Source organism: Polistes canadensis, unplaced genomic scaffold (genome assembly GCF_001313835.1).
Source record: "Polistes canadensis isolate GaletaPanama2010 unplaced genomic scaffold, ASM131383v1 scaffold_63, whole genome shotgun sequence".
NCBI classification, from domain to species: Eukaryota; Metazoa; Arthropoda; class Insecta; order Hymenoptera; family Vespidae; genus Polistes; species Polistes canadensis.
In genome coordinates, this window is record NW_014569610.1 from 155,783 (window position 1) to 182,641 (window position 26,859).

A 26,859-nucleotide genomic window follows, 5' to 3' on the forward strand; every position below is an offset into this window, starting at 1 on the left:
ATATATATCCATTTAAAAAATAATATGTGTTTATACTTTAGATAACATGAGATATTTAATATTTAGTATGTAGACAAATTATTTCGATGAAACAATTATCTTTGAGACATCTCGTGCGTAAAAAATATTACCTTATATATATATTACGGTTTTTATTCAGCAAATCTTCTTTCTCATCGCAGTTTGTTATGTTTTCCTTCGCCAAAGAGCCACAAACAAGTTCTGTCAGCAATATAAGCAAGCACAAAGTCTGCCACCAGTATTTGAACCAAAACTTTTCGAAACTATAACCAATTGAACACCATTAATATTCGCTAATGTCTGCATTCAAAATAATACTTACATCACTTGGAAAATCAACGATTTCGAATTGCGAAGCTATGTCTGGTAAGAATCCACAAGCTAATGATAAGACAACAGCAGAACTACCCAAGAGACTATACAATAGTGACTTATTTTGTGTTAGACTCTCCATAAATGGTTGACCCTACGAAATAAACATTTGCATAATTATACAAAACGACGAATAAAATTAAAAAAGAAAAAAAAATAATAATTCTTAAAGCTACAGAATAATTTCCGTATTTTTGTAAAATCATCAGTAAGTTATTTGACGAAATAATTTATTACCCGATAATTGATGGCAAATGTGGATATTTGAAGTGCTACAGCTATTATATAAACCGTGCTATTAATTAAACTTGCTTCAAATTTGTCTTCATCTTTATCGGAAGTATCGACAGAAGAAATGTTTCGATTTACGTCGGTATTGGTAGCAAAAATCGCTGCTAATTTGTCATCGCTAATTAATACAAAAATAATTATTATTTGAAATATAATTAACATATGTAACTTTATAATATTTAGCAAGCAAATCATAATATTCAATCGAATGGATTTACCTTGGAGATAATAGTGTAGCTTCTTTTACTAAATACACAAGACAGAAGAAATGTACAGCAAATTGTAGCAACACTGTTGCAATAGTGTATAGATTAAAAATATTTGGCAGTGGTCTTTGTTTCGATAAAGTTTTCAATGGTTTTGATGTCGATATAAATAGAAAACAAGCTGCTAAAAGAATACCCTGTAAAGTCGCCTGAGCATCACTGAATTTAATACCTTCCAAATACAGAACAGATTGACTATAAGCAAGTACTAATGCATTCAAAGCCAAAATTTTAAACATCTGCAATGTTGTAACTAACGTACATCGTCCTTGTTTTATAACGTGACATACTACAACACAAAAATTATCATTTTATTTTTGATTCTAATATTACATGTCGAATTAAAAAATCTTTTAATAATAAATGTATACTCACTACACTGGATAGAAGACATTTTGCTAGTAAATGGTGCAGCAATAGATGCATCTCCAAGTTTTATGACGGTAGATTGTTCCAATTCTTCAATATCTTTTAATATTTTGGGTAGTTTTGTTTGCATACTAGATTGTTGTCTCATGTTCATTCGAGGCCCGTTACTTGTTGACGTATTTGTTAGAGCTACGTGCGTATTTCCAAACGACGAATTTTCTCGTCTCTCTGCCGATACTCTTTCAGGTAGACTGGATAATATTGCAACACCTGAAAATTGTAATATTAAATAATACATAAAATACGCAAATAGAACAATATTTTTTTTTTTTTTAGAGAGATTTTTCAATAGACTTACCCACTTGTGCATGTTTTAATGCACCTACATCATTTGTTCCATCACCGCACATCAATGTTGTATATCCCAATGATTGTAAGGAAACAATGATAAACTCTTTTTGTTTAGGCTCGCATCGAGCAAATATGACAATATGTGGTAATAATTGTCGTAAAAGACTTATGTTATTTTCATTTAAATACGAAAGTCCCTGAATAAAATGAAATAAAATTGATGTCCAAAAAAAAATGGAAGAAAATACATCATTAATCTGATATTAAAGAAAATTACCTCTCCGGTTATACAAAGAGTATGTTCTTTCCAAATTTCATTGCCTTGCGATTTTACATTTTTTATGCTTAAAGGTATTTGTGTTTTTCGATCTACACTTTCCCAATACCATTCACCATCACATTCCATTAAAATCAGAGTACTTGGTTTTTTTGTAAAATGCAATTCACGACTGACGTGACAAGCTGTTAAGGGATTATCTCCGGTAATCATAACTACCTAAATAAACGATTTATGGAAATCAGCATTATAAAATTAAAATTTAAAAACGTTATATTGATATTTTATATTAATTTGTCTTACAGAATGGGAAGCATTAAGAATTTCTTTAATGACTGCCTTAGAATCGGGTTTAAGCGGACAACTTATAATAACAAATCCAGCAAATGAAAGATTCTTTTCCAAATTTTCTCGAGTAAACTCTCTCAATTCCTGAGCAGATAAAGGATTTGAAAGCTTACGATAACCCAAGGCTAAAACTCTTGCACCACGACGAGAAAGAGACAAATACGTTGAATCGTAATTATCGGGGACTTCAGATAACTGTAATATAATGCGTAATTTATATAAAAAAAAAATAACTATATAAAAAAAAGAAAAGAATATTTTAATTGTATTATAATATTATATAAGTTCTGACCATATTCTTAACAGTTTCGGGTGCACCTTTTACAGTAACTATGTAATTATTTTCAGATGAACCAGGGGTTGTGTATCCTGCGACAACTGACATTCTTTTTAGTGCCGACGAGAAATGATATCTTTGTAAAATCTTTAGTACTGGTGATTTGCCCTTTTTTGGTATTACCGAATCACCTATTTAATAGTTTTTTTTTTTTATAATGATCTTATAAAATATATTATCTATATGATGTAACATACTTTTTGTAAGGCTCCAATTTACAGCTTTCAATGTAGCTTTCTCAAGTGGATCTCCAACGATCCCATCATCTAATTGCACTAAGGAATGGCACGTTGCTAGTACTTGTACACTTTCTAAAGGTGCATCAGAGAGTGGCATCACATCTGCCTTACCACTGATGTACCAAAAGCATTACGTTTAATAATATTATTCTTTAATCTCATATTATAAATATTTAGTTCATAAATTATACTTACTCAATCCCTGCTATCCCTTCGACAACGAGATTATCACTAGTTAAAGTTCCAGTTTTATCAAAACAACAAATTTCAACCTTTCCTGCAAATGGTATCCTAAAAGGTTCTGTACAAAATACACCTAAAAATAATTTTTATTTTAATATCATGAACCATTAACAAGATATAACAATGAAATTTTAACGTTTTGTAAATACCTAATTTAGATAAAGCTAACAAAGACGTGTTTACAGCTAACGACAATTCGATGGGTAATTCTGGTGGTACAACGGATGTAAGAATAAGTGTACACTCCAAAAATAACTTATACTTATTTCTTGTTGGATCCTCGCTGCCTAAAAATATTATATTTATAAAAAAAAGAGGTCTCTAAGGTATAAAAATACCACGTCTGATTGTATTCTATATGTCATATGATCGGTAAAAATTATTAAACCTTTGATCCAAACATAAGCTGCAGCGGCAATCGCAAATATCAAAAGAAATAGAATAAACCCAAATGTTTCAAGATTATTAGCTGTGACACGTTTAACTCCAAAGAGTATGGTTCTCAAAAGTTTACCCTGTGATGTTGAGAATCCAGTACGCAACACATAGGCAACACAACCATTATCAACGGCTGAAATATAAAGATATAATTTAATTAATCATTATATATCTCATATATTTCAGTTATATCATTTTAAAATGCATACCTCTCAAACCTGACACATTTTTACTGGGTGATGTATGTTGTACTACTTTAGTTCCTCCAAATAATACATGAAGTTTATCATCTCCTTCTATGTTTAAATCTCTGTCGCCATCTATATCATCTATTGGTTCTTTCATTTGAGGAACAGATTCACCTTAAAAGACATAACATATTATTGATCTGCTTGTAAAACATTCAATTAACAAAATAATACAACAATTACCTGTTAGCATACTTTCATCCACAATGCATGGACCTCTTAGTAATAACATGTCACATGGAACTAAATTATCATTTTGTGATCTTGTTATTGAAACAACATCACCGGGAACTAATTGATCGGTAAACATATAACGCCACCTTCTGTTTCTATAAACCTTGAATATTAAATTGATATCATTAAAAAATCCATTAATATAGATTACTTATTATACTGACCATTATCATATAAGGTTTGTTTCCCATTTTCCGTATTTCAGCCATGTTTCGGAGTTGTTGTTGTACAAGTGTACATTCAAACATAATAAGCATAATAAGAGTGAAAATACTATAATACCAATATTTATCAAGGCACCAAAGTGCAACGCAAAATACTTGAAAAACAAAAAATGGCGCGATTGCTCTTTCTTTGAAAAGTTCCCAAAATTCCGGTACAACCATGTCCAATCTAAATACAAAAATTCATAACATCTTACTCGGTTGATCTTTTAATAATATTACTAAAATCATTTCAAAACTATGAACCCACTTATTTTTGCCATATTTTTCCTCGGCAGTTGTAACTTCCTTCTCATCGAGATATCCCTTCCATTCGGAATAATGTTTAATTGATTGATTTATAGGAAACTGAAGACTTTTAAAACACTTCGTATTTGGTTCCCAATAATACTTTGTTTTTTGAAATACAAACCATGGTTCTTGTTTTTCTGCATGGTGTAATTTAACAAGTTCAGAACTGCCATTATTTGGAGTAGGCACTACCTTCGCAATTGTCGCTATATATGGATTTTTTTCCTAATATACCAAATTTTCTTTGATTACCACATTTAAATAACATATAAATCATGTCTTTCAATATAATACATTAAAAATAAATCCCAAATTGTGACTGAATAATAAAAATATATAAAAATGATACGAAAAAGATCGCACAGATAAATGAATAAAGTGCCATAGATTTGTTTTATGTTCGAATTTAAAAAATTTTCCCGCTTGTTGGTCATGTGACTTCACATAGCAGAAGTCGAACATCCGTTCGTATAGTTGTCACGACAGTGTACATATTGTTCCGGCCAATTGCATTCTGCGTGTAAATAAATAAAAAGAAATGTAATTCACTAATCAACCGTATATACTTACCGAACTGCAATTCAAAAAGGTATGCACATGCACAGACCATTGGCAGCACAAGCAGACAAAAATTTGTAGCACACCGATTGCAGCAATTCCAACCAGGCCTGCATCATAATACTCATCGAAACCGTAAACAAATATCCAACTATAAATCCACATAAACTGCAATACTACAAAGGGTAAGACGTAACCATTGAATAACAATTTTCGAGGGTTGTGAAGAGTAACCGTTTGTACAAGATCGTCCAGTCGTGATTTGTTGGTCGCCATGATTATACTACGGCCCAACATAGCATGGATGTATTAACGTGAGGTTGCTATATGAAATTCTTTCTTACGCGAATCTCGATACTTATTACAACAGTTGTACTTTCTTTCATTAGACATCTACAAGAATTCTTATTGTTCAATAAGGAAGCGTAAAAAAGGTTACGTTTGGTGTAACCACGCCACGGTGGTATTAAAAGATCTGCCAGAGGGAACAAACTTATGTTAGGAATCAAGATTTTCAGTACTGTTGACTACTATGATAGGAGGTGTTGTTGTCGCTGTTAAACGTGCTGCTATGTGGTCAAAATTGATACTAGTAGAAGCAATAGTGTCGAAATTGATAACTTCTAGGACTGCGTTTATTTCCGATCTCTTATTTCAACACTCATCATTCATAGTTCGCAAATATCAATTGTATACCTAGGTATTTATGTACTGTTATCTTATATTGTTACAATTATTACCACGTTTTTTTTATAGTACTTTTTCTGTAAAACTAGTGACAAAATAATTGTTATGAAGATCTGGTACAAAATCGATAGCGGCAAATAATTTTATCGCAGCATTTTCTTATTGACAGAAGTTAATAAAACAATAACATCGACAGAAGTTATTGCAGTTCATTTAATAATTCTGCATAAACATGATTAGCAATTTTATTTTTTGTTTCTAATTACCATAAAAAACAAGTACATTAGTTAAAAATCATAAAGAATTTATTAATGTATAGTAATAATATCATATTTAGTAAAAAGATTTATTTAGCGCTTTGATGCGCTATTTATTCATACCGGGATCACAGCATGATTCACAGTTAGCGTTACAACTTCTAAGTTGCCACGTGGACGAGATTATTCAGTGACATAATGTGACATGAAATATGAAACTTCTGAGAACATCAACAGCAACATAAAAAATGAACGACAACGACTCCAATTAGATGTTTTTAAATAATGTTATTAATATAGCAAAATATGAAACAGAATTTAAATATAATCCTAAAATATATAGAAAAGCATAAATTAATGATCAATAATTCAATCATATTTACAATGTAATTAAGAATTCTGATACTTTTTGTCCACTTTAGTTGCATTTTGTTTCAAGATGGCGCATCTAGCGTATTACATCACGTTCATGAAATGGAGTGCATTCTAGTGTACTCTAGTGTTACTTTCAGAAAACTTCAACTAGCGCTGTATCAACTGAGCTTCATCAATTAGCGCTCTATATACATAATTTATCAATAAATATCATAAGAAAGTAAAAAATAATGTATGTAACAACAATTTTGTTTAATAAATATACGTAGTAATAAAAAAATGAACAGTTATATATTACCTTGCAATAAAATATAAATTTTTATCGCATTGCTATCATATAATATATTTATTATAAGATTAAATTATAGTTAAGAGAGATAAATTATTGTAATTATTTATTATAATTATATTGGAAAAAGAATAACGAGCATATGAAATAAGACATATCATTTGGATAATTAATGTAGTAATTAATTACACGCCTTTTCATTTTAGCATATTCTTTCAAGAAAGAGAAGATATATATAGAGAAAAGAAGTGGATTTAAAAAGAGAGCATCGACCTCGTTTCGTCAATAAGCCAGGAACTATAATGCTATCTTTCGGTGTTAATTAATTCTACGCGGTAACTCCTACTTGTATAACTCTCTCATAGCATATTTGATTACCTAATATCGGTGGCGAATGCTATTCCCTTCAAATTTGAGTTGTAAATGAGGTATCTTCTTGAGGTACGTCGTCGATGATCCAAGTGGTTTCTACTGCTTTAAATTTTGTTTACCCGATGCTATGTGAGAAAGCTTCGTCTCGTACTCGTGCGAAAACTGTGGCAACAATCTACTGTAAGTAGTAACAGTCAACGCCATAGTCCGACATTACAACGGTAATTCGCGATAATCGTTAACTGACTACTTTTCTTATCTTGTGTTAAAAAACCCACGCCAACTTCGATTCGCAATCAGAGCGCGGGAAACAGCTTCAGATAATTAACGTTTTAAATGTTCATATGAATACATCTGGAATTCGTCCAATGTGTTTATGAAGCGGACGTTTTGTTTGGCCGATTACCAACTCGTTTTTGCACCGGACGACCTCCTCTTATTCTTCTTTTTATTTTTTTATTCTTTCCTTTTCCTGTTCTCGAGTAGATCGCTATAAGGACTCGGGCGACGTTATTAAAGATTTTTCGTATCTGCTTTGCGACAAAGTTGTCAAAAATGTGTCAAAGTGTTCTCCTTACTATTCGTTTTACCTCTTGTTATTTTCTTCCTTTCGATTACGCAGAACTCTTTTATCGGATTTAAAAACCGTAAAGTTCTAAGAGCCGTACGAAAGAAACACTTCGAACGACGTTTATGCAGATGCGTTTTTGTAACGATACTAAGTTATAATAACCGAAACATTTTCCTCTTGAAAGAGAACAGCTTGACAAGAGCACGTCCTGCCGCGAATAATCGATGGTGTTTTTTTCTAACGTTGGATTAAGTTTACAATCTTTGTTCGAGGAAACTGTGATTTTCCCTTGAATTTCTTCCTACGTGAATCGATCATTGTGGGATTAAGCTGATCCGAACGTATAACTCGTATAATTCGGAAGAAGACCAAAATCCTATAGGAAAGATAACTATCTAGATATGATCGTAATAAAAGCAACTCTATTTATATTCATATCACGTATCTATCTATAGTATTAGCAACCTGAGTGATCTCTTGAATGTATTCGATGAAATAGAATCGGATCGAAGATCTCTCACTTGGTGATATCAACGGAGACATTCGTTGGGCGTTTAACACCACAAAGAGAGATAAAGAGAGAACTCGGCTTTGGTTTAATACAAAGACGGGTTCATCAATCGGGGCTACCGCATCGAAATGCAAATTTTTGTTCGAGTGACTTCGACCAAACGGGATATCCTTTGATCGCTAATGAAACATCCTAATGCATAGCCACGTTACATGTGGAGAGCGAAACTCTACCTCTCGATGGTGCAGAGGGGAAAGAGAGAGAGAGAGAGAGAGAGAGAGATAGAGAGGGTGATGATGGAGGGAGTCGAAGCAGAGGCCCGGAAAATCAATTGGGTCAATTGTTTGAACTGTTAGTAAAACAAATATTTGAGATAACCAACCATCAAGCGAGCCCCCGTACGTTGTGGAGAACAACACTTCATTCTTCAAGGGATAAATTTACTCCGAATGTTCTGTCGTTACTTTTTCTTCTTCGTAACGTTAATATAGTCAGCACGGAGTGTATAGTTCGCTTATTCTTTCTTTTTATCCCTTAACGAGCACAATGAGTATTCATTAACCTCGTTATGTCATCGCGAAGTATTACCTGCCGCATTTCTCCATCATACGTTTTTCAATAATAATCGAAGAAATTGATCTGCCGTATGATTACCTATACGTGCACCATCTAATGAGAAGGGTGGAAAATAATTTTCAGGGTGAAGTTTTGCGAAGTACTGAGTTAAGGAAGGTATCTACCCTATCTTCTATTTGTATAACATACTTTACTGCGACGTAAGATGCGTTAAAGTTCATTAACGGGAGAATGTTCGGAAGAGAAAGTTGGGAAGAAGTTTTTACATGAAAATTGTCACGACAAATACTCGACTTAAATTAATTCTCTTTCTTAGATAATATCTTATGATTCGTATTATGGTTGAAAGTAATTATCAAATGTATTAAAGTAGTATAACCAGATAAACAGTTATCGTAAAGCGACAATTATGTTGTCGATTAACATAGTTCAATTTATTGACCCTATTCCGACATTTTGGTATGATAGTAGTACGGAATTAGGAAGCGTTGATTGCTATCTCTACCGACGCCGACTATCCTGCTGACGTTGGTCTGTTTTTCCCAGGAAACGTAGTTCGTGTTCTTCAGCAAGAAGGGGCAAACGACTGAACATAGCGATTCCTAGGAACAAAAGCGAGAACTTTTGATAGATCAGTAGACCACAAGCTGGTAGGACTAATTTAGCTAGCCAATTAACATTTGAATTATTATCTTTGGGCTCGATCTTATATGGTCAGGGATAATTTATTTAGAGAACGTAAACTCTCTCTCTCTCTCTCTCTAGCTCTCTTTAGATACAACGGTCTTGTTATAGAAATAGCACTGTTTCTCCAAGTGGTTTGGCCACAGTATGAGAAGATTGATCTAATGGCGAAAACCAATGGTTGAGGCATCTGCAAGTGTAATCGTTCCTAGTCTTACTGAAATAGGTACTTTATTCCACTTCTCTTTCCACCGGGGTTCTCATATAGAATGAGATCTATTACTTTTCTTTTCCAACACATTTCGATTCCCCTTATTCTTTTCTTTCTCAACTCACATATACATATATTCGTTTACATGCTTCCGTAATCATGTTCTTCGTCATGGTGGATGCATGGAGGCCTTGCGCAAAAGTTTGGCGATGCGCGTTTCTGGCAGCGATTACATATCGACAGTTCCGATAAATTATGGGAACTCTGGAACGAACAATCTCGTCGACGATACATCGTTTCTCTCCTTAGTAGGAAGTGGTTCAGGGCATTAATCACACTGGGGAAATGCATACGCGTTAAATTAATTATGCGAAGAAACTTGGAAATGTTTCGATAGGATTTATGTTTTACTGTTGTCGATTCCTCGATACTTTCAACTTTTACGCCCGGCATCGTAGGAATAACGACCGAGATTATTTCGGTTAGTATGGTCTAATGTATCATGTAAGCAGGATCGTGAAGTCCTTTTCTTGTTGTTGTTGCTGAGTTATGATAAAACAAGATAATATAGAACTTTTCGAACGTGTACATGACGTATTCCAGATAATCCTTGGGAAATGGCAGGCTCGGGGCCAGCTTCTCGTTCGCGATAAAAAGTCAGCGCGTAAAAAAAATTTATCTTGATTTCCCAGTTGGAACAGAAACATTTGCCGTAACAGATCGACAAAAAAAAGTAATAATCCAAAATTAGTACGTTCGCTTTTAGAGGTCAGTTTGAACATATGGCCTTGTATAATTAATGTTACCGGACTCTCTTTTTCTCTTTATTTTTATCCCTCAATGATATTATCCTGCGATTATTGGAAACATGTGGGACGCAATTATCTCTTCATTAACGCACCATCCTGTTTGAATTGATAATCCATACGTCGCAGTGATGTCGCATAAATAAAATCATTTTTCCATTCTCAAATCCATAAATTATTTACGGTAATTATATAAAGGAAACGAGAGACCGAACAATCGGGTGAAAAGATTACGTGAGTCCTTTCATCAACGTGTATCACGTGTGTCGCGTGTTTCGCGCCTACGCATCCGGTGTGCGTGTTTCACTGTCGTATAACACGAGGGAAAATATGGGGACAAAGAAAGATAAAGAGATAGAAAAAGAGAAAGAGAAAGAGAGAGAGAGAGAGAGAGAGAGGGAGAGAGCATTGTAGTTGTCTGAGAATGGTAGTAATCTACCTGTTCAATGAATGTAAGTATTCTCCAGTTTCTTTCTTTCGGCTGCTGTAGTCTGACCATAAATGATATTAACTACTGACATTTAAACGTATCGTAGCATTAACTACTTCAAGTAGAATAACGGTAGATTTATTAAAAAAGAACGGACAACGGGAATGGTCAAGAAGTGAAAGTTCTTAACGAAGATAGAACGAGACAACGTAGCTCGAATAAAAATTCAAAGATAACCTTCTCGGGAGAATTGAAGGGTCTCTGGGACTAACGTACGAAAATACGATGTAGCATCAATGTTCCAGAGAGAGAAAAGGTGGATTTTGTACGATTACGCGTAGAAGGACTAGTTGGTTGAGAAAGAGCTAGAGATATTAGTAAAGGGTCTTCATCCTCTTGTTAAACGAGAGACAGAAAGAGAAAAAGGGAGGAAGGGTGGAAGGTAGGAAGGGTGGAAGAGAGGAGGGGAAGGGGAAAAGAGAGAATAAAAGGAGAAATAGTCGAAGGATCATGCGGCAGGTGCTGCCACCTGCTCTGAGGGCGTGGCGCTAGTTCCAGCGGAGCTTAGTCCAACGAAAGCTCCTGCATGCGACGCACCACTGGAGCAGCAGCAGCGGTCGCTTTGAGGTCGAGCGAGAGAGCCCCTAAGGGAGAGGGTGGCGCGCGCGAGAGGGTTGAAAAGAGAGAGAGAGAGAGGGAAACAGAGGGTGAGAGAGAGGGAGAGAGAGAGAGATAGATAGATAGCAGCGTGCGCGCGTGTAGTAGAGAGGTACTATCCTCAAAAGGATAGAAGGACGGATAACGAGGAGAAGGAAAGAGGGAGTGAGAGAGATAGAGATAGATAGATAGAGAGAGAGAAAGAGAGAGAGAGAGAAAGAGAGAGAGAGAGAGAGAGAAATAGACAGTGGTTGAGAAAGAGGTGAAGAGAGCGTGTGTGTGCGCGCGCGCGTTCGCGCGTAGAGACGCGTGCGTCCTCGTGTGTGCTTGCGACGTATCTCGGATAGCAGGATAGCAGAGAGATGAATGGACGGTTGGTCTGCCGTGCCTTATCGCGACGATGATATCGAGAAGAGGCCGAATACGGGACTCCATCGAGGCGTCTGCGGAAGCATCGGGAGGACGATATGGCTTTGGGCCTGTGCTCCCTTCATCCTCGTTTTCCAGGACGAAATCGACTGAGGATACTTTGTTCGAGACGGTGGTGATTATCGGAGAGGAAGAGCACTGTAACCGGCAGTGACCATGGCGCCTCTCGTCGCGTGCGTGTAAACAGTGCTCAGAGACCACGTTCGAATAGTGTCCTCCTTTGCTGCTATTCCTCCCTTCCTTCTCTCACTCGCATAACCCGATATCACCCCCTACTTCTCAAACAGTGTTCGGTCATTTATGTGTTGTGCGAGGCATCATCGGTTTAACTGCGGGGCGAGAAAGAAATAAAGGAAAAAAGAGAATGAGAGAATGAGAGAGAAAAAGATACGCCTGGTGGATATGTCTTGAGTAAAGTCTAATTTATTCATTTTTTTTTTATATACTAATCTATTTTAGAATTGGGAGGATGTGTGATCGAGTGAGAGAGATCACGGAGAAAACGTATTAGGGTGGAAAACCCGTTAGATGATCTCTTTTGTTCTTTCCTATTCCTCCACAGGTATCTATCTTTCTCCCTCGTTGTTTCTATCTCTCTCATGGGAGCTAAGTGCGATACGTGATGCTTTCTTCCTGACTTAACAACTGGAGAGAGGCAAGAATGATTGTTGAGTCTTCTTCGGGGTTCGTTCTCACGCGAACGATTTAATGCTAACCGTGGACCATCTCTAATCAGAATGTTATACTTCGTTGGGTTTTTTTCGGAGATGAACATTTTTTACATTTCAACCCGTTCAAAAGTTTGTTTCGCATTTTTTATTCCTTTTTTCAATGAGGGAAATGATATTGCGTCATCGCAACGTGACCAAGACTAACACGGCATGTGCCTTGTCCGTTTAAATGCGGATCCCGTGTTCCTCCTACTTGTTCTACGTGTTCTTCCTCCATGTTCTGCGTGTGTATGTGCGTGTACGTATGTGTGTCCGTGCTGTACCACTGACAGTCGATACGCTAAACTGTTTCCTTTTCATCTCCTAAGATAACTGTGTTTTAATGTCCTATTGTTGTTGTTGTTGTTGAAGATGAAGGATCGTAATTTTCTGATGAAATGAAACAAAAGTTCGAATTAATGTCTGCACTCCCGTCTTTACGCGATTATGTCAGTTATTGATGCAATCAAATGTGTTGCAGGGTTTTGCGAGATTTAGAAATGGCTTATAGTCATTGTCGAGAATATCAAAAGTATTTACTTCTGTCGTACGAAGTTTCAAGAAAAGGTGGTTTGGACGAAAGGAACGTTCACGTTTCGTTTCGATCGAGGAGTCGAGATAATCCAGTAGGGGTGGTTTCCTCTTTCTCTCTCTCTCTCTATCCCCCTCTCTCCCTCTTTTTCCTTCTCTCTCTCTCTCTTTCTCTCTCTCTTTCTCTCTCTCTTTCTTCTTTTTCCATCTATCTCTATCTCCTTTCTTCATACAGAACCGAAAGAAAGTTTGTTCTAAATCTCAGCGTTTTTTTTGGCCAAGCTATGTTGCAACGGGCATTCTCACAAAATACAAGCGGAAACTCTCTCTTTCTCTCCATCTTACTCGCTCCCCTTACTTTCGATTGCATTGCTGAGTAAACAACAGCATTGTTATACTTCATCTTTCGGCAACTTTTTTCCGTATAAATATCACTTCGCTTATATAGTTCTTTTATTCGTTGGAAAATTTACTGAAATTTTAGACCAACGTCAATCGAATAGCTCGCCTATGAGAATTATTGTTGTTGTTGTTGTTGTTGTTGAATCATTCTGATTAAATCTAAAATCGTTTTTGAAATTCAACACTTTTCTTTTCTTTTCTTTTCTTTTCTTTTCTTTTATTGTTGTTGTTGTTGTTGTTGTTGTTGTAAATGATTTTGATATGAAAGATCATGCATTTGTCCGTAATCCTAAACTTTCTTTCCAAGAAAAACATATTCTTACGACGATCTTCGATTCTGATCGAAAAGATCGCTGAAGGATCGTTGTAAAATATAGAATATGAAGGGAGCAGCCAGGAGTGACACGTGATTCAACAATGTTTTACAGGCGTAACGGCGGACGAACGTGTGTGCGGTCGGTCGAGGTAAAAGCGTGACGATATCGAAGAACACAGTGACTCGTTGCTGCTGTTAAGTAGCATATATACATATATATATATTTATGTATATATATGTGTATGCATGTGTGATAGAGAAATTGAAGGATCGTGCGAGTGACGGATGTGGCGACGTGGGAAAATACGCTGACGATTTTCGTACGTTCGATCGGCTTTGCCAATTTCCAACCATTCCTAAATACCCCGCGTGATTGTCTCTCTCTCTCTATATATATATATATATTTTTCTCTCTCTCTCATTCACTCACTCTCTCTCTCTTTCTTTCTCTAATTATCATTGTGTACAAAGTTCGCCCACGTTAATCAAGTCAGTTGCAATGGTGTTGCACGAGGTGGTGATCTTCTACGAGACCAATTTGGATAGAGGAAGCTCAGCACCTTTGTGTTCACCTTTATTGACGCATACTCACAGAAGACTGAGGTGTATCATCCCACATTCGAAACAACATATCGCTTATCCACCATAAAAGGTAAGAAAACGATCTCCAAGCGACAAGGTAGATATGTAATTTTATCCAGTTTTCTTTTTATATCATTTTTTTTTTCTCGTTCGTTCGTTCGTTCGTTCGTTCTACGTTAAACCCCGACGTAATAATAAAACCAATTTTTATTCAACGCAAATCACCTAGACGTCAGTTATTTATCTTTCATTATACCACTAACCCGTAACTGCTATAAAATACTTTCCCAAGTATATACGGGCACCATATTAAAGTTATCGAGTGTGTAAACCGGGCTTTTATCGTTGCGAACGCGGAAGTACTTTTTGCTTGGTCACGCTGTACCTGTTCAGATGGTGGATCTCCATAAAAAAAATAGAAAAAGAAAAAAAAAAGAAGAAGAAAAAAACTAACCTATAAAAAAGTATCTTTCTCCTCTTGGATCTCGAAGAATTTTTCTTAACTCAAAGGGTTCATCCTCGTGATTTATTTTATGGATCCTTTTGGATCCTTTAGACGAACTTGAGTTTTAGCAATTGTAACGACGAGGTGTTAAAAAATTAATTGCATCATGCGATCTTAGCACATTACCTTTACCTGTTGCATCGTGTTCGTGACGACGTGTACGAAGAGAGTGAAGGAAAAGGAGGAGGAGGAGGGGGTCGGAGGGGGTGGTAGGGGGAGAGGAAGAGAAGTGAGTTTCGTGGTTAAATGAGTCGTGACGTTTGTAAGTTTCCTTGACAATTTGCGACAGAATCGATTCGATTTGCGTCAAGCGTTAGGTAGACGACTTTGTAGGAGCTTGCTTGCTTTTAAAACAACGCGATCGTAAATCGCAATGGGGATTAAAAATTTATCGTATCGTTTCTGGGGGGTGTTTTTTTTTCTTTTTTTATTTTTTTTTTCTTTCAAAAAGACAAACTCCCTTGCGATCGAGAATGACGGAGATAGTTATTGTGAGATTTCTTTCAATGGTTCAATCATTTATAAGGATCATTGAATGATACGGTATCAGAAAATACGATAGAAAAGAAATTGATTGAAATAAATTGTGCATTGATATTATTATTATTATATAATAATACGTACTACTATTTGTATATACTTTGATAATATTTTCTGATAATAATAGGATGATCGTTGTTGAGTAATTTGAATAATTTCGAATTCCTAGTTGCAAGGATACTCGAAATAACTCAAATAACGATAGCGTGCATTGATGTAGTTCCTCCTGTATCATGAGGATACAATACAAATTATTAGAGCACACATTGTTTATGAAACGACCAATAGGAAAATATGAAATTTAAATACAATTTGGGACAGTTTACAAATTGGATAGCTTACCGAAGTAATGGAAATAATAGTATTTACTTCGTTATTTCCATTATCTCTCTGAGTCGAGTTACAGAAATTGTATATTTGTAATAAAAACAAAAAAAGTCGTACAATATTATATTTCGTAATAAGAGAATTCGTTCGTCCGAGTATCTCCTATCATTAAAATTTTATGACTAGCGTGATAATTTGTTGAGCTGATCCTCTCGTGAGAAATAAAATGTGCAGGTAAGCGAGTTTACTTGTAATAGTGTGTATATGATGCATGAGACTCCAAGGAATTAAGTGGGTGGAATTTAACGAGACGTTCTCAGTAATTCACAGAATTCACATCGATGATTCTAATTTTGTGAATTTTTCTATTTCCCATTTGAATGAAATTAGATATTTAAACAACATTACGAAGTAATTATTCATAATAATTCTGTAGACAACTATTGTCTTCATAGACACGACCTTAAAAAAATGGTTTTACCATAGTTTCGAACCATTTGGTGGTCTTTTATCAAAGCTATTACATTGAAATGTGTTTTTTCGTTCTGGTATGGTCGACATGACGCAGGTTGACGTAGCGATGCAAACAATGTTTGCTTAAACATTGAAACACTATTGGAAAAAAAAGATCAATGTAAATATAATATATGATAGATATTTATTAATGTATTGTATTTGTATTATGCAAGAATATGCGACGATGTGGCAATATTTATTTTCCAGTCAACCCTAACCCTTAGAAAAGATCGACTGACTGTCAGTTTTGTATGGAACTACACTAGAACCGTTTTACTTTTTAAATCCTCTTCCCTTTTTGTAAATATTCCTTGCACGTCTTTGAACGTGAATATCCTAAACAGTATCTAAAAAATAAAATTATTTCTAGTTTAACGTTTTAAATGCATTCGACAAGATATTTCTATACATGAAGCTCATAATCTAATCAGATGTTAAAAATCTTTAACTTAACATACGTAAATATGAAAAATATATGTGTTCATAAAAATAATCCGTTTAAAAGGTTAACGCTATTTATTTATTTAAACTAACACTCTATTTCAGTCATGAATGGTTAAATTCGACTTTACGTACCTTTCAAATTTATTTCTTTCTCGTGCTTTCTAAAAATTTCAAGTAAATGCGCGAATTATGTTAGATAAACATTTCCTTCCACGAAAACCTTTTCCACTAATTACTTACACGCTCATGTTTAAAGAAAATATTTTTAGCTTTAACGAAAGAAGAAGAAGAAGAAGAAGAAGAAGAAGAAAAAGAAAAAGGATCGAATGGGGGAAAAAAGGAAGATGGAAGTAGAAAGAACAGTGGTTAAAATTTAATTGAAACTTGGTTGGATTAATGGACAATTAGGGCCTCACAACAAACGAAGCTAATTCGGAGTGACATAAATCGACTGATCGGGGACACAGCGAAGCGTAATGTTCTGGAAATGACTGTCTGTGAAATCCAATGGAGCTTGAATAATTACAGGCTAGTGTGCGTAAGAGAGAGTTGTGTCCCATAGATCGAATTTGAGCCTCAAAATTCACTACTTTCCAACGACATTGTTTTTACTTCATTTTATTATAGCTATATATTTTTGTTGAAATAAAAAGAAAATGGAAATAACAAGAAACGAAAGAATGTGTTTCATTTAATGTGGCTGGAATATTTGCAAGTTGAACGATGCGTTGACTTTAATTACTTTCCGGGATGAAAGTTTATATCTTGCTTTATATCCAGGCACCGTTGCTTTTCTGAATATTTGACATATATTAGATATCTCGATAAAAATATCTTTTTTCGTAATAATAATAATATTAATTGAAAATATTATTTGAATATATTTGAATAAAATACTTCGAATTTATTTATTTGTCGGAATAATAATTTACCGATATATATTTCTACAAACTTTATATATATATAAAGTTGAAAATGAAATTGACAGTCCGGGGTATTGCCAATAAACGTATTAACACATAGAATAATTTTTTTATCACGACTTTTCTGGTATCAGAAAGATATTCGACCTGTGTTTTATCCTTCCCTTTTAAATGTTACTGTTGGCATGAAACAAAAGCTAGTACCGGTCTTTGTCCCGAATTGCATACCGGTTATTATTACACATCAGTTATTTTCTCACATGCATGCTCGCTACAAAACGGCTTCCATCGGGGCTTGTGCTAGCTGCTAGCTGGCATACGGTGAATAGTAGAATTTCGCCTTTCATCTTTTCAATGCGCTCAGGCTGCTCGTGCGATGACACTTGCATTCTCTAGGAAAGTGTGACCTAGTCTTGCAGTTACTTGCTCGAGTTAAACATCGCGAAATAAGCGCTATCTCCTTTTTTCCGACCTTAAATCAACCCCCTCCCCTCCCCTTTCTCTCTCAAGCTTTTCATTTTTTTCCCTTTTTTATATTCTTCCTTTGTACCATTCCTTTCGTTTCGCGTTCCTGTCAGTTAAAATCCTTTTTGCAGTCGAGTTCGTTGATACGATTTGACCGAAAAAAAAAAAATATAGAGAAAAAAATAAGAAATAGAAATATGCTTTACATGTTTGCCATTTTGACGAGTTCCACTAATTGTTCTTAAATAGAGAATTTGCTTAGAATTAAGCACCGAGTCCTCTATGTATTCTCAAGATACGCAGTACAAAGTTCTCAACCTCGTAGACCCACATCGTTACGCGAATTACGAGACAGCATAACTTTTGGTAGAATCAAGAATACATAATACTTTATACATTATTTTACTTAAACGTATTCAACATCGAATGTCTTGGTTTTATATTTTATCGAATTATTTAGGCTTGCAACTTCAATAAAATCCTTCGCTAGATTAATTTAATTATTTCATTGAATCCTTTCAAGTGGTAATGAAATAAACGCAAACTAACAACGAAAGAGTAAAGTATTATTAAAAATATGTATCTCGGGCAAACAATAAACGACAAAATAATCTTCGAGATGTCTGGGACTTTGGTGGTTGGAATAAATTTATTCCGTTTAAAATTGACCGATATATAAGCCGATTTCGGAACATCTTGAGATTGAACGAGAAATGCCGGGTGGAGATTGAAACTTTCATAAAAGTAATAACACGTTACGTTCGATGCACGCTTATGGCTCGTCTTAATCTTCTTGTCTGTAGCTTGCTATTAAAGTGTCACCATGTGTTTGATACGTTGCAGCCATTAGCTTCAAACACCATCTGATACTGATAAAGGTTCAACGGTAAAACAAGAAAGCAAGATACCAGTTGAAAATAACGAACTTTCATATAGGTATTCTAGATCTAAACGTCAGATATCCAAAATTACAAACTTCTTTGTTGAAAAATACTCGAACGTAGACTCATATAAATTGAATTGTCCAAGTTCGTAAATATTGTTGAGATAAATTCGTTACGTGTTTGTTAGTATTTCATCATTAGCATAGACCCATTTTGTAAAATTCTATTTTTAGGTAAAAACCGTCTACGAAATCGGCAATATTCTTATTCGAATATCGTTGAATCTACTTATAGCTATACCCGTAATAACGGAACTCTCCCTTTTCTCTTCGAAACGATATCTATTCTGTGAATCGTTCCCTTGTCAACCCTAGCTTATTCAAGGAAATTCGCATATCGATCGTTCGGAGTTTTGTGAAGTAACAAACGGAAGGAAGAGGTTACGTTTATTTTCATCGTGTCACATTACGTATTTCACTGATTGTGAGATCGGATGGATTTAATATTAGTTTCGTTTTACCATTACTTTAATCAAATATTTCGTATTTACCAATTCGTGAGATTTTTTGGTTTAATTAAGTAAATTTAAGGATATGTGATACCTAAACGCGTGAGTAGATAATAAATTTGGATTCATAACGATTGGTTATCGACAATAACAAATATTTTATTCGAAAACGAATAATCGTTCAGATCTTTCGTAAATCTCAATGGAAGAGATTTCTCTTTCGATATGACCGGTGGTGTCGGTTGGTGATGTTTGTTAGAGAAATATTCGAAAATTAATAACTCGAATGATAGCTTTCCTTCATCCGAAGTTATCGGTATCTCCGATAATTGGTTCGCCGGAAAACGAGAAGCCATCGGCTCATACATATTTCATTCGGCTGGTATTATTTCCGTAGTTGAAAGTCGTTGAAACAGAGATTTGACTTTTTTGAAGCGTATCTGGAATGTCGTTGGGAGGGGAGCTATTTTGGATTCGTTTGCATTCGGAAAGTTGGCCAATGTTTCACCGCACATACCTACCTACCTACCTACCTACCTACCTTCCAACCAACACACCAACCTTCTTCCCAAGTTTGCTCGCTCAAGGGAAACAAATGTGTAACAAAGTGCCAGACGAGCCTGAGTTTCGCTCCCGACGAAATATAATTACGTGTCGAGTAATAGTTTACTTGTTTGTTATATATGTTTCGTGCGTGTATTATAATTTTCCCATGATCTCGAGAAATGTTATTAACGTTTCGTGAACGTTTCATTGTTTCTCGCATGATTCATTCTAACCAGATGATTACTTGATTTTAATAACTAACAAACAATCAAACAGATTGATCCGATAATCTCGCGCAAATTTTTCTTATGTTTATGAGAGTTTGAAAATTTACGAGTGTTTGAAAAAATAGTCCGTCAATTAATATTTTACAGATAGGAGAAAAAGCATATACATATATTGTTAAACAACTAAGTCCACTTTTGACATATGTATATTATCATCAAACGAAGATTTATGAATGATCCTAACTCAGGTAAAAACATTCCCCGTGCTTTTATCGAATATTCAATCATATAACGTCATTTTAACGTTCGAGTGAGTACAAAACATTTCCTTAGTGCCGATAAGTCACAAAGATTAACTTAATAATAGTGAACTCTTTTCTCGCGAGCATCATGTATCAAGACCTGTCCCTATCTTTTCTCTCTTTCTCTTTCTTGCTTTCCTCTATTACTATTCTGGCCAAGGTCGTAAGTCATAACGTGACCTAAATTCCTTTTCTTTTACTTAAAGTTCCACATAGATCGTATCAGGAGCATCAATGTATGGGAAGGCTCGGTTTGAAAGAACGAAAAGTAGCTGATATCGTGAGTCTTTATGGAAATGGTTATTGTAGGCAAATTTTCTCGGATATGTGGACCACTTAAGGCTTTAAATATTCAGTGTGCAACGAAATGTCCGTGTTTTATTGGTTAGACGTTGGCCATTAATTTGATTTTACTGCTTCACAGTATTCTATCGTGTATCACTATTCGAAAGAGAACTATTTAAAAAGGAAGAGAGAGAAAAAATTGACAAGACAAAAAATTGCAAAATCGAATTGACGTGTACATATCTACGTGTATATACATATGTATTTGAAAAGAAGAACAAGAGTGGAACCGAAGAATAAAAAAGAAAGTAATGTTTAATGTTAGCGTGGAACACACGTAGAAAGAAGGAAAAATATAAAAAGGGTCTGGAAAGAGAGAGAGAGAGAGAGAGAGAGAGAACGGACGTGAAAATTTACGTTTTCAAACTGTTCTCAAAATAGAATAAGTAACAGTCGGTAAAATTTTTGTGCGACATTAAACCGGCAAAATGTTACGAACGTATCCGGAATATATATTAGCCGCATGGGAAAATGGTATCGATTCGTTTGGTGGTTTTAAAATGAGATATCGGTGTTCCACCTTTTGCTTCCGTTGTGCAGCAGCAATGGCTGCTATTTCCCGAGTCCAAAAATATGATTGTTTCAAAGATAGATCAAGTGAGATCTACGATTGTTGATTCTCTATTCGTTTACGCAATGTGAACGGTAGCGTATGTGTTACGTTCCGAAAAAAGAAAATTAATGGGATAGCTATTTTTTGAAAGTATATTTTTTTCTTTTAATTATATCGTTTAAATAATAGAATTTAAAAGGATGAACTATAATATAGGTAGGTAAGCCTTCATTTCGATTGTGAATAGATCACGATAAAGCCACAAGTGGGTAGAGACATATGTAAATATATCGCACGTATTGCACGCGATATATATGTAATACAGGGGATGGTCGAGCATCGTTTGGTAAAAGGGATGATGAGGTCATAAAAAATATTTTTTCAATACTCATTCATATGATTGTGTCTTTAGTTAACGCGTTAAAGTTATTAATGTAATGGTTAAAAATGATCTTGTCGTTAAATATAATTCGTTACGAGGATGATCATAACGTTGCTCAATATCTACGAAACTCTTGTTGGTTGTATTAAATGTGATATTAAGTATAACTTTTTTTTTAAATGCTGGGGTAACATTCTTCGGGAAGGTAATCGAATCTGAAAGCTACAGTTCTTGAATGTCCAACGCAGTTCCATTTAATCCACTTTCTCGGTTTGTTTTTCTTCAAACGATGTCCTGTATACTTCTAATTAAAATGAAAATCTCAATGTTTCGTAGCGTGTCCACGGGACAGTTTTCTCTTGTAATTATATAAGTTTTTCTTTCTTGTAATAGGATTATATACTTATCACTAGACAACTGGAATGAAATTAAAAATATTAAATGTAGGAAATATATATAAAAATTGTTTGTTTCTTAATACGCGTGATGTATAATACTACGTTCTTTTTGCATTCACTATATTAACGTGAATTTCTTTATTAATATTTCGAGTTTATTAAAAGTAATTAATTAGGAAATTGATTAGAGAAGAGTTTTCATATATAAAAGAAGATCAAATTATTTCTTCTTCTTTTTAATTTTTCACTTTTCCTGTAATAAACGATCGCACACACTCGATCAATTTCGATGAACTTCCCAATTGAAATTCACTGTCAAAATCCTGACTCTCGATCACGTTTCTATGGGTTCTCATAAACGAATGAACGAATCGCGTTAAAACCTTGACAAAGAAATACCAAAGTGATGCTTTAAAGGTAGGAGTGCTGCGCGGTGCAATTAAATCTACCTTTGATGATACTCTCTTAATGGAGGGATGCTACTGCAATGATGACGTAACGAAGAGAGAGAAGCATCGTATAGACTTGTGTTAGTAAACGCATATATACACTTTCTTTTATAGAGCCGGCGAACATTTCAGGGTAAAAGTTTCGCTATTACGTTATCTTATTCGTGAATCACGTTTCCTATTCACCCATTCGCGATACGTAATTCTATTCAATTTTCTAATTATTAGCCATCGGTCAGTATTACAACGACTGTGATAAAGTAAACGATTATTATACTTATATCCCTATGTACAACTGATATATAAAAATATACATATATATATATATATACAAAAATAAATAAGCTAGAATTATTCCCAACCGTAATAAGATAAGATCTTCAATGAACTTTTATTCGTCCAACATATCAGCATTAATTTAATCCGGGCTTAATGGGTTACTTAAAGAAAATAGGAACAAAAATTAAAAGAAAAATGAAAAAAAAAACCAACTCTTCTCTCCTGCGGGGGTTTATTATTTTAAATATATTTTTTCTTTTTCTTTTTTTTTACTATCTCTTATATGTAATTATTATCAGTAGTGTATGTGAATCTTCATGTGTAGATTAGATAAAGTCCTGGACTATGTAAAGGTGCATACATTGTCAGTACAAAAGCAGCACGCACCAGACCATGTCGTTCTAGGTTGGAATAGAAAGGGTCGATAGCCCTCTTCGTACGGCGCTCGCGCCACCCTCGTATTCCCATAGATGTTTCCGAGTTCACATATACATAGTTAGAAGCGAATACGCTTACGTATGTTCACGTATTCCAGCGTAGGGCGCCAAGTACTTGGAACCTGGTTCAGCACTTCCCTCCTGTCCATGTTGATTTAATGCCTTGTGTCTCCTACCCATTCTCTCATTTTCTTTCTTTCCACTTTCCTTTTGTCGATAATAGCTCTCGCGTCCATTATTCGTATTCCAAACTTTTTATTTCTTATGGTTATATTACTTTCGATAAGTTTGAAATATATAACTTTGAAGATTTTTCCCTTTTTTTTTGTCATAATATATATAGATTGAAGATAAATCGTAATAGTAGAATTATTCTTAGGGTCACTTGTTGTTATGGATAATCCGGATCTAGTGGTAATTGAGAAGCGTATCGATCCGTAAATAATCCATCATTCTACACGTTAGATACGCTGCTAGATCCATTCCTGATTTTGTACAATAACGCAGCTTGATATATAGCTCTATAAACGGATCAACATGATCTACATACGTACATACATACGTTATGCTGACTTAGAATAATATATACATTTGAATTACGTCTTTGGTCATTGATTATATTTCAAATATATGTATTTATATTTGATCTTAACTATCCGTGTGTTAATTTTATTATTGTGTGTTCCGTAAAATTTTAAATATCATTAAATAATTATTATAGATATTTTTTTTGATAACAATTCATTCGAAATAATATCTCAATGAGGGGATTATTCAACGAAATGGTGCGATATGTAATGGTATTAAATACATTTTACACAAAACGAGGAATCTTAAAATGTAATGGTATGTGTTTTCGTGCGTGCGTTTGCGAGTATTCATTATCTACACTAGTTTCGCATTAAACGTAAGTCAAAAATCGGCTCTGCATAATGATTTCGTTAAATATACGAGGCCCTCGGTCCACGTACCACCAAAGTTTCGAGAATGTGCACGTTGCAAAAGCAATGGGATATAACGACTACTTCTCTCTCTCTCTCTCTTTCTCTCATTCACTCACTGTTTTCTATGCATTATAATTTGTAGGAATGTTGCGAAAGTTCAAACTTTCGGATGTACAACTTCGCAATAATTCAAAAACATCTTCAAAGTTTAAACATGCCGTTTCATTCATGTCATATATATTCTCTTGTCATCTCCTTACGACACTCCCAAGACGTTCTCGTTATTTCGATAAAGATTTTCACATAATCCTTTTAACGAAATAACGAAAATGTTTTGCATTGGAATTACATAATATTATACATGAGAAAAAGATTCGAACCAAATCATATTTGCATCAGATAAATACGAGATTATTATTATTATTATTATCGTATTCTTATAAAACTTTAAAGAAGAGGAAGAATTATTAAACATATTATTAGAAATAATAAAACAAACAAAAGAAAAAAAGAAAAATTCTCTTAACGTAACTCTCGATTATTACATTGAGATATTTGAACTTGCAGGATCAATCGACTTACCCCCCTAGATATTATTTTCTTCTATTCTCGAGATCGACAAAAAAAAGTGATAAGTGATTCTTACAACTGTCAGATATATGCAGTTATATGCAAGCTTCGTTTCTGCAAAGCCAAGGACACTTGTTGCCCATCGAGATCGTCGAGCTTATCGAGCTTCTCGTGCGTGAGTCCACCGCACCCTAAATAATTCAATACGATTTTTTAAAGACGATCTTTAAAAAGTTACGAATTTCATCCATTTTTTTGTTCCTTTTTATTACCTCCCCCCCTCTCCTCTTTCTTTCTTTCAACCAATTTTCACGAACACGTTTGTGCTGTTACTACGAGTACTTTTTATGCAACTGGCCGTGTAACTTGGGTATCGGTGCAAAAGTCACGATTCAGATTCTCCCTTAGTCTTTATTCACATTTTACGATCATAAAAATAGGTTAGTTTATCACGCGAAATAATACGCGATACCGTGAGACTAGTTCGCGTGACGATAAGATTCTTCATGATTTTTTATTCGCAATCGTTGTTGCATTTTTTCTTCGACCTCGACACACGTTTTTCTTGTTATATTTGAACAGTACATTAGTCCCTCTATCATCTTACAATCAACATCAAACAAATTCAATTAAACGGATTCATTCACTGCAATGGTGAAACTGTATAAACCAAGCCTTGTTTTTTTTTTTTCGGTTTTTCTTTTTTTGTTCCTCCATTTTATTTTTATATTCCAATTGCAATAACTTCGATCACTAACATTTATCGATGTCCGATGAATATTCGATGCTCAAATTTTCATTACTCAATTAGTTGAAAGTTATGTGTTGGGAGTATCCTGTATTATGAATTATATATACATATGTATACATTATATATACACATATGTATATATAATTTATATATATATATATATCGTGTAATACCACTCTCTTATATCGTACGATTAATGCTTAATGAACTAATTAGAAATATCGTTATCGATACTGGTATATCTCGGAAACGGAATCGCGTGCGTCACGGATATTTATCATAGTGAAATAAATCATTTTTTCAACGCATTATACTTTCGTTTAATTAGAATTATCGAATTATCTGTTGTGGTACGATCGCGTACAATTTCTTAGAGTACAATGTTCGGTATAGCTCGAAGTTTTTTTTGTGTTTTTTTTTTTTTTTTACACTAGAGATATATAAGAAACTCAAGTCAGTCTGACATGAACGGGGAAGGGGGGCGGAAACATTATACGATTCTCCTTTATTCAGTTTCTACTTTTTCTAAGAAATCGAATGTTCTTTTCTTCCTTATACATAAAAGCACAATAAAATCGAACAATCCTTCAGTAAGAATTGAACTTTGATGGATACATATTATAAGTAACGGAGGGAAGGTTTTTTTTAAAAGAATATATTCTACAATCATTGTGTTCAAAAAAAATTCTCTCAACGAATAGAAAGAAAAATCCATTAAAAGTGAATTTTTCTAAGAAACATTTTGATTGAACGAAATTAGTTGACTCAGTTATTCGATATTTTAAGAATTTGTAGGATCGATTAAAAATCGAATGATATGAATTATAAAAGAAATGTATTATTCTTTTTTGCGTCAAAGGATACATTTATTAAGCACGTTATGCCGACCATCGTTTTCCTTTAACCAAAGGGCCTCTCTCTTTCTCTCTCTCTCTCTCTCTGTTCGTTTAAAGGTAGATATAGCTTATCGTTGGATAGCTTTTGAATTGGATTAGTCGGTAAAGTACGTGAGGATCCAAGAGCATACCACAGATATATGGACCTTCCGATCCCTCAGATCC

The 26,859-nt window shown here is 34.5% G+C and overlaps 2 protein-coding genes and 1 long non-coding RNA gene across 8 annotated transcripts in view; 2 read left to right on the top strand and 1 right to left on the bottom strand.

Moving 5' to 3' along the window:
- Nucleotides 1–17: 17 nt before the first annotated feature.
- On the bottom strand, nucleotides 18–5,503 carry LOC106786046 (manganese-transporting ATPase 13A1). Its single transcript, XM_014747038.1, has 18 exons — nucleotides 5,120–5,503; nucleotides 4,509–4,774; nucleotides 4,199–4,427; nucleotides 3,984–4,137; nucleotides 3,762–3,914; nucleotides 3,503–3,685; nucleotides 3,264–3,401; nucleotides 3,067–3,187; nucleotides 2,830–2,984; nucleotides 2,588–2,763; nucleotides 2,251–2,490; nucleotides 1,948–2,166; nucleotides 1,678–1,867; nucleotides 1,326–1,589; nucleotides 903–1,239; nucleotides 631–802; nucleotides 344–487; nucleotides 18–284 (listed from the first exon to the last, which is right to left on the bottom strand). The coding sequence occupies exons 1-18, from the start codon at nucleotides 5,402–5,404 to the stop codon at nucleotides 174–176; spliced, it is 3,537 nt and encodes a 1,178-aa protein (XP_014602524.1). The 5' UTR covers nucleotides 5,405–5,503; the 3' UTR covers nucleotides 18–173.
- Nucleotides 5,331–5,987, top strand: LOC106786047. Its single transcript, XR_001381604.1, has 2 exons — nucleotides 5,331–5,426; nucleotides 5,497–5,987. It is a non-coding gene; the product is annotated as an uncharacterized LOC106786047 (long non-coding RNA).
- Nucleotides 5,988–11,459: 5,472 nt separating this feature from the next.
- LOC106786035 (blood vessel epicardial substance-like) overlaps nucleotides 11,460–26,859 on the top strand; it is a 45,838-nt gene continuing 30,438 nt past the window's right edge. Inside the window, exons 1-3 of one of the 6 annotated variants that reach the window (XM_014747019.1) lie at nucleotides 11,460–12,135; nucleotides 14,034–14,241; nucleotides 14,393–14,573. Coding sequence is in view for 1 of the 6 variants with exons in the window: in XM_014747016.1 (XP_014602502.1) it covers nucleotides 12,119–12,135 (17 nt within the window). In the remaining 5 variants the exon portion in view is untranslated. Of the gene's footprint in view, nucleotides 12,374–14,033; nucleotides 14,574–26,859 lie in introns of all 6 variants that reach the window. The other 5 variants (XM_014747017.1, XM_014747018.1, XM_014747021.1 and 2 more) reach the window with 5 other exon arrangements.